Source organism: Nanorana parkeri, unplaced genomic scaffold (assembly GCF_000935625.1).
Source record: "Nanorana parkeri isolate BGI_ZX_2015 unplaced genomic scaffold, ASM93562v1 scaffold74, whole genome shotgun sequence".
NCBI lineage: Eukaryota > Metazoa > Chordata > Amphibia > Anura > Dicroglossidae > Nanorana > Nanorana parkeri.
In genome coordinates, this window is record NW_017306342.1 from 2,424,018 (window position 1) to 2,432,705 (window position 8,688).

At 41.3% G+C, this 8,688-nt stretch overlaps 1 protein-coding gene across 1 annotated transcript in view; it reads right to left on the bottom strand.

Annotated features, from left to right (window-relative positions):
- The window catches only part of LOC108804799 (transient receptor potential cation channel subfamily M member 7-like), a 79,750-nt gene that overhangs the window by 14,112 nt on the left and 56,950 nt on the right, over positions 1 to 8,688 (bottom strand). Inside the window, exons 27-30 of the mRNA XM_018576684.1 lie at positions 6,840 to 7,783; positions 4,124 to 4,194; positions 1,300 to 1,337; positions 1,182 to 1,207 (exon numbers count right to left, since the gene is read on the bottom strand). Coding sequence (XP_018432186.1) covers positions 1,182 to 1,207; positions 1,300 to 1,337; positions 4,124 to 4,194; positions 6,840 to 7,783 — 1,079 coding nt within the window. The remainder of the gene's footprint in view (positions 1 to 1,181; positions 1,208 to 1,299; positions 1,338 to 4,123; positions 4,195 to 6,839; positions 7,784 to 8,688) is intronic.

An 8,688-nucleotide genomic window follows, 5' to 3' on the forward strand; every position in this document is an offset into this window, starting at 1 on the left:
GCCAGAATCGACCTGATAGAGAAAGAGGACATCCAGCTTCTGCCAGCAGACTTCATCTCTTCCCCTTTGATCTGAGGAGTAGTGAGAGGCCTTTGGCCGCAGTGACACCCTGTTTATTGTTCACATCTGCTATACAGCAAGGGCCCCAACGTTGGCTAGCCTAGGACAGTACTACTGGCCAGTAGTTTAGAGTGGAGTAGATACTTTTAAGTAGAGATATCAATGTTGATTGCATTCAATCTAAGTATATTATCTGAGACATTCTGACATTGCAGGTTTTCCTGCATGCAATAGACTGCTGCTGCGTGTCAGATTGCCTTATCCTGTTATTGGTTGTATTACATGTGATTGGGGAGCCGTTAAGTGTTTGTTCTATTCCATAGTCATTAAATCTGTTATAAAACTTCACAAGGTGTGCTGGTGTGCTGTGTCACAGAGGTGAAACAGAAGACCCGATCATCCAGCGGCTCCTTCGGGGGTGAGCGCTACACATGTTTTTGCATACATCTACTGCTTGCTAGTAGTAGATGTATGCAAAAAAACGCTGATTGCTTAAAAACCCTTTAATACATGTAATACTATTTTCAGTGTGTCTCTCCAATTGTATGCATCTTTTTGTCAGGGGTGAGAAATTTAAATAAAAGCCACTGAAAATTTAAAAAAAAATATTTGTGTTTTCTTTCAAAGCTTTGTTTCAAATAATTAACCCTGTCTGTACTGTGCTGGCAAATTTTATTATCACTTGTAAACCAGATGAGCAGGGCTGTCCTAACAAAGGGGTAAAGCCCTGAAGACACTGAGGAGAATTTATCAAAACTGGAGCAGACAAAATGTGAGGCAGTTGCCCATGGCAACTAACCAGCTTCTCTCCTCAGTTTGTTTAGTTAATATTTGAAAATGAAAGAGAGAAGCTGATTGGTTGCTGTGTACAGCTGCTCCAGATTTTGTCTGCTCCAGTTTTGACAAATTCCCCTCATTGTATGTTAACGAGGAGATGCTCAGCCTGTCCAAAGTCTTTCTATTCAGACATTCAGAGTTTCCTGTTACTGAAAATGAGAGAGAAGCTTGCAAAGGCCTGCTAAATGGAGATATCTAAAATAAAATATATATTTTTTACATTATTTTTAGTTTAGCTGTGTGAATAGGAACACCTAAAAAAATCACTTGGTAAAATGTCTTACTTGTAAAGGCTTGTTTTTGAAGAGACCTAAAAACATAATAGGAAATTGAAATTAATACATAATGCTTTTTAAAGGTAAACTATATATAGAATTATTTTTAAAACAGGAAGAAACTTACGACTTGGCACCTGAAGAATATCGACTATAATACTGTTCCTGTTTAAAAACATGTAAAACAACACATATTACCAATATTGTAACAATTGTATGTGAAAGAGGCTCTGTCGTTTAAGACCCCGTTCACATTGAGCGGTTTGTTGCACGATTTCTACTCATAAGTCGCGCATATTTCTGCGCAATATCGCTCTATGTAGCTTGTCCAATGCATTTCAATGGAGCTGTTCACATCTCACCGCTCAATGTCGCCTATAGCTCGTCGCGTGTACATGACCCTTTTTTCCGCGGATGTCGCACGATTCGGCTCCAATAGACTCAATGGTGTCGCGCATTACCGGCGATATTGCACGACCTTGTCGTACGACATTGCGCTACAGAAGGGTCACTTTTGCACTGCAAAATGGAAGGAAAGAATGATGTCACAACAAGACCGCTGTTGATTCGTTACAGCCCAATGTAGCAGCGGCAAAGTCCCTCCCAAAAGCCGCGCTATGTAACGCGATAAGATGTGCACTGTCGCTCTAAATCGCGCATTGTAGCTCAATGCCGCTCAGCACCGAATCGCGCAGAAAAATGCACGATTCACCATGTTGCTCAGTGTGAATGGGGTCTAAAACAAGTTGTTGAATAAAAAGTGTTCCCTGCAAAGGAGATAGCAAATGCCTCTCCTGCTTCCTGTGTCAATAAGTGTCCTGTAATTAGGAGAAGTCCACACCTGAAGACTCTTCAGAAACCAACACTTCCAGGAGTGTCGGACCTCTGCGATTCCTCTGCCAAGCTCTATGTCGATAATTTGTCCTGTAGGGATGTAGGGGGTGGCAGTAGGAACCAGTAATCCGCACTCCTGGAAGTGCCTGTTTCTGAAGATTCTTCAGGCAGCGATTTTCTCCCCATTAGTGAAGTAGGGAGCGGGATAGGCATTTACTATCTTCTTTGCAAGAAATCCTTCTATTCACAGTTTTGTTTTAGTGACAGAGGTGCTTTATGGGTACACATTTAGTACGGTTTGAGGTATTCAAAGGGCAACTGCACCTTTGTTTTAAAAATCAATATTGTAATGAGCTTACTGAACTTATGGTCTGCCTAAAGGTGCCCAAATCCCGCGATCGTACGAGAATCATGCAGTGTATGGAAGGCGTGCGACCGTTTCTAATGTACGGTCGCATGACTTTTGCATATCGAGCATGTTGGAAAACCAGCTGAGAATCGTACGATTTCCGGCTTGTTTTTAAGATGATCGAGAGATGACTGCCGAACGGGCCGTTCAGCATTGCAGTCATCGGAAGCCCGCCCCTCAGATGGGCAGATCGTATGTTTTTTTAAGTACTTTACAACCCTCGCAAGACAAAAGTCTTGCGAGGCTTGTAGAGTGTATGGGCACCCTAACTTAAAATGGTGCCTGCTTACAACATCCCTAAGTGACCATCCAGTCTCCTGTGAAAGAATGAGTACACAGCAAGTGCTATCCTGTACTCTACAAGTCATGGCATTTATTTTTCCTGAGGAAACACATTCCTGTCCTCACCACACTCTGTTCATCACACCAGCCTGGTAATCGATTGATGGACATGCTTCATTTTCAAAGGCAGTGACATACATGCATTTATATACATTTCTAAACGCATATAAATGCAAGTAATTAATTCAAATATTATAGCTTGCACTGTTCATTTACCTGTGTTTAGGTGCTTTGAGGTTACTTGCGTTTAGAGAAAGAAGACTCGAAACCCGGAACAAGACAAGGGCAAAGGTGGAAGTGTCAGTGAGGAAGGGGCACATCACTTTGGTGGGAATGCCTGCCATAATGTATTCATATGCAATGCATACTAACACATTATGGCTAAATGTTCCATGATGCTTTCCATCCACCCTTTCCCCCCAACGTTACCTTTGCTTTAATGTATACTAAGTAGGGATGCACCAATATATAGACCGCCGAAACATATCGGCCGAAAATTGCACTTTTGGCTAAATGCCGAAAGTGCAATTTTCTTGCCGATACAGCTGTGCATCCATTCTTTCTCTTCTCCCCGCTGGGCGCTGCTCTGTGTCCCAGCGGGGAGGAGAGAAACTGTCACAGGCGGAGCGCTGCGGGAGAAGAGCGCTGTGAGTGGGTGGCATCTCTCCTCCCTGCACCGCTCAGCCTGCTGTCACAGATCAGAGGAGAGCAGTGTGGGCGGAGACAGCCAGCGCTGTTACAGCAGGCTGAGCTCTACTCCGCAGTGATCGCTGAGTGTTTGTAAATTGAGGACAGAGTATGTTTACTACATCCTCAATTATGAATGAATGGGAAGTGATCTACATCGCCTCCTGTTCATTCATAATTGTGGTTATAGCAAACATACCATGTCCTCATGTTAGGAATGAGCAGGAACACTTAGCATAGAGAATTCCTGTTCATTTATAACAGGGGCTGCAGAAAAAGACATTGAGGACTCTGTGTCCTCAGTCTCTTTTTCTATATTAAAAGGGAAATATCAGGGGTCTGTTTAGATCCCTAATATTTCCCTGAAGCCCCTAACAGTAAAGAAAAAATAAAAATATTTAATAAAAAATTAATTCATAAATAAATATAAATATAAAAACATTCAAAAGTTTATAACTAAAACAATAAAAAAAATATTTAAAACATTTGAAAAAGTTAAAATGAAAAACATTTTCGGTTTCGGCCTGACTTTTTTTATTTCGGTTTTGAAATTTTTATTTCGGTGCACCTCTAATACTAAGCTCACTGCCATATTTATTTTTAAAACAAAGGTGCAGTTGTCTTTTTGCAGTTCTTACCCAATGTTATTGTACAAAATTCCTTTCCACAATCCACATACCTTCAGTAAGGCTGTTTTGGAGTCAGCCTGATACAGATCTTCATAGGACATAGATTTGCTCTCCAAGTCAGCTGCATAAGACAAAATATTATAACTAAATATAAAAGCACAAACACATTGGGCGAAATTTATCAAAACTGGAGCAGACATAATCTGTCAAAAATCTGGAGCAGTTGGCAACCTATCAGCTTCTCTCTTTGGTTTGTTCAGCTGAGGTTTAAAAATGAAAGATAGAAGCGGATTGGTTGGCAGGGACAGATGCTCCAGATTTTGTCTGCTCCAGTCTTGATAAACTCCCTCCATTGGATATACATAGGCTCTTTGGGTGTATTATCAGTTGCAATCAGATTCCAGCTGTCATTTGTCTAGTACAGGTTAGGGCATGAGCACCTTATGGATAACCACAACCTCTGTTATTCTGATGATAGACAGTTGTAAATAGTAATGATAGAAGTGAGACATTCGTTGTCACTACATCTCATTGATGGAAAACAGAAGCTTGTTGGTATGAGGCATGCCCTGAATCATTTGCTTTTATAATGTGTGGACAATGTGACATACGCTGACTCTTTGATGCAAATGGAGAAATTGTTTGGAATCCCTTCAGGTCTGTGCATGAAGAAGTTCTTCTGAGACAATCTTCATTTCTGTGACTGGACTAGAAATCAAATAAGAAGGTGCATTGTTATTTTCATACTGGAGGTCCCTGGATAAAAATGGTTAGTTGCTAATAATCAAACAGGGCAGTTACATTTAAACTGGCCATACACCATGCCCCCTCTACTGGGCTAGTGTATTCTGACAGCAGTGGGTGTGCCACTGTCAGAATACCCAAACAGCGACTTCAGCTGATTGGCAGCAGTCACTCTTTGGACGAGAATGTTTTAGGACCGCTCCATTGACAAAAGTAAATTATAAAAATGAATTGTCAAACAGAGGGGTGTCAACAGGGCCATGCACTGCTCAAAGTCAGCAGTTAGCCAGCTTTAGATGTAGAGATCTATTTATAATTTTTTTTCACACATTTGTTAAAATAATTCCATTGGAAATGTGTAAATCCTGGGTGAAAAAAATTATAAATAGACCTGTAGGCTGTCATAGTGTTCAAATATTGTAAAAAGACAGGCATAACTTCTAACCTGTCTCAACTATTTTGAAAACAAAAGTTTTAGCTGGAAATGGCCTTCAATACTGCTGGCAGAAGAAGCCGGTATAGCAGTCATTTACAGGGCCAGACCGAGGGGGAGGCAGAGGAGGCAACCGCCCTGGGCACTTGAGCAAGAAGGTGGTGGGGGGGGGATGGGGTGTTCAAAAAGGGCAGGACCTGCAACCTATGCTGCTGACATAAATGGGGTCTGGGCCCACTTTGATCTTTTCTCCTTGGGTGCTACAGGCTCTTTTTCTGGCACTGGCTGTGTATAGTTATAAATGTTAGCTGTTGTACATGTGGGTGACTTCTGCTAGGTCTCTAGAGGCAATCCATACGCACACGGGGAATTTAGACCGCAAAGGTGCATCCCTAGTTGATGTATTCCTATTTGTCTATCACATGTAAAAATGTATTGTATGGTCCTGCATGATTTTAAGTCTGTATTAAATAAAAATTAGTTTTATGACATGTAAAAGGTTTTTGTCCAAACCTGTTTAAAGCCCCACCCTGACCGTTAAGATCTAATTTTGGCTACTCTTTTCTCTTCAGTCGCTCTCCTTTTTGGTCTGATCTACAGACCTCTAAACATAAAGTGCTATTTGAATTCGAAATTTATTATACTACCCTAAATCTTTCATCCAACCTGTAAATTATTGGAATTGTCATTATATGTTGTAAAGGAAAAGTAGTAAAAAGAACTTGTGGATTTAACAAATCATGTTTGCATATTAATTCTTTATGGTGCATATAGCTCTGGGGGCATAGCAAGAGTGTGTCCTTTATCTACATTTATCTACATATTGTGTTCCTCATTCCCATCTCAGAAGGTTGAGAGGTATGGAGGTGCTGTAAAAAGATCTCTCATGGCAGAGCTGTACAGGAAAGCTGCTGATGATCAACGCAGGGGTGCTTCCCCATGTGTCCATGTGGCATTAAAGATCAGCTTGAATGAACAAGCAAATAGGGAAGCATCACTACAGTCTGTGCCAATCATCAGTAGCACTTGTACCATGGCTTTGGTGTGGTGTTAGAGTTTCTGTGTCCAGCCCAGGGACAAAGTTGATCCGTTTTAAAAATGTAAAGGGCCGGCATCGGTCTTTAGTATCGGAGCATTCTCAGGAGTACAAGTGCTCCTGAAAATGCCCTGTATCGGGACATCTTAACCATGCCTAATTATGGGCCTAATTATGGGCATGGTTAAGATGGCATTAAAAGAAGCTCCATAGCTATCATATACAGGATAATGTTGCTAACTAGATTTGAAAGCACACATTTTTGTATTGGGCATTATGAGTAAATTAGCATATGGCTGAATGCTGTAAAAGAAAGGTTTACCTCTGTATCCTCCAACATCTGCTTTTTTATGGAAATCTTGCGTCCTGGGTAATAAAGCATATGTGTTAAAATGATATCAATCTGTAATTCTCAAAGCTGTGAAGTGCCTGTAATGTCTATGATAAAATCCATTCTAGCAATACGTTTTTGTTGTTATTGGGTTTACAGAAAATCGAAGTATAGTTTTATCAGGAAAACTAGTACTTTGATAAAATAGTAACATAAAATTACCTGAATGTTTTGATCTTGTCCACAGTTTCTGAAACATCCCAGTATTGACATTGCTGTTAGATGTTTGTTCCAATTTGCTTGGAGCAGATTTATCTGTACTTTCCTGAATATGCTCACTGTGACAATCACTGCTTCCAGTGAGCGATACGCCAGACTGACCATCTGTCTTAGTTGATTCTGTGACTAGGTCCGTCACAGATTCTTCTTCTGATATCTTGAAATCTGGATGCCTGTGGTCATCATCATACTTGTAGATAGCATCACCCCTGTCATCAACAAATGCATAATTTACAAAGCCTTCCTTCTTGTTAGTTTTGCTTTGAAGAGCAACATAAGAAGAGCTGGAAGATTCTGGATATGCTGAAAAAGTGTGGACATTTTTAGGCTGAAGAGGATCATAAAGCTCTGGGGCCACCAGTATTTGTGGATTGTGTATTATTGCTACATTTGAGTGAAGTCTTTTCAAAGATTTAGGCTGATAGAAACCTACTTTCTTATGTTCACTGAAAGCACCTTTCTGGGATTCCAGGTGATCAAATGTTTCATTATGCCAGCCAGATGAGTGTAACAAAGAACTTTCTGCAGGGCCAGTGTCTGAAATATTGATCTTTCGCAGTGAAATTGAAGCTTTAGGTTGGATAACTGTATCAAAACCAGGCTGTGAACGACTCCATATTTGATCACTTTTACTATTTCTCCACATGACAGAATGTCCAAGTCCATCATCAGTGGTCTGCTTTGATAGGCTTATATCACTGGACATGATGCTGTGGCTTCTATTTGATTCCAAGGCTTTCTGAGCTGTCAAGGTTTTCATAGAATCCAAAGTGAGTCCAGAAAGATCTTGTAGGTGTCCAATGTGATCATCTAAATGATGAAGCAACTGTTTAATGAAACCAACATGATCTCTGACATCTTTCACATCACCGAGCATATCTTCCACTCTAGAAAAAATAAAAACAAAATTAATTAAAAATCTCAAATCCTTTTTAATTTGAATGGATTGCTGGTAGAGAAATGACAAACAAAGCAAAGTCTACACTACAAATACGAAGTGTATAAAAAAATATCATAATCCCAAAAAGTGGGGATAGCCCAGAGAATTACAATAAGCCAAATATAATAACATATAGTCACTATGATAATATTACAGAATATATCATATTTACTGACAAAAAAGATTTAAACTGTGGCGGAACAATCGTCATAGCGACCTAGGTGGCCGCTATGGGGCCTGGGGAACGGGTGGCCCAGTCAGGACAAGGAACCCCGATGCTGTGCGAGCCATCTGGTTCGCTATGGCATCTGAGGCTGCTGGCTGTTACTGGTGGCTGTGAGGAGGAACGCACCACTGTTCAGATCACTGACAACCTGTCAGTGATCTGTGCAGCGGCGCGTTCCTCCTCACAGCCGCTGCTGAGTCAGTGAAAGCCAGCAGCGGAGGAGGAGGAGGCTGGGCCCGGCGTCGGCATCAGCGGAGGAGGCGGACAGCGGATCAGGGCTAAGAGGTGTGCAGGGGTGTGACCAGCCCACCTGAGACCCTGCAGAGCCCCCATGGTGGGCTCTGCAGGGTCATTCTCATGTGGCCTGTTTGGGATATCAGGTGGGCTCTGCAAGAGGCATAACTAGAAATTGGAGGCCCACAGATCAAATCCTGAAGGGTTAAACGTTTTTGGGATTGAGATGATACCCGACAATTTTGATGAGGGTATAAGATTTAAGAAATTATGCCAGAGAGAAGCATTTTGGATCAATTCTCTCAATAGTCTTCATCCCACAGGTTTAAATGTAGGTCTTGAGCTGGCCTCCTCTCTCTGAACCCCTGGTAAGAAGCCCCTTACCCACATAG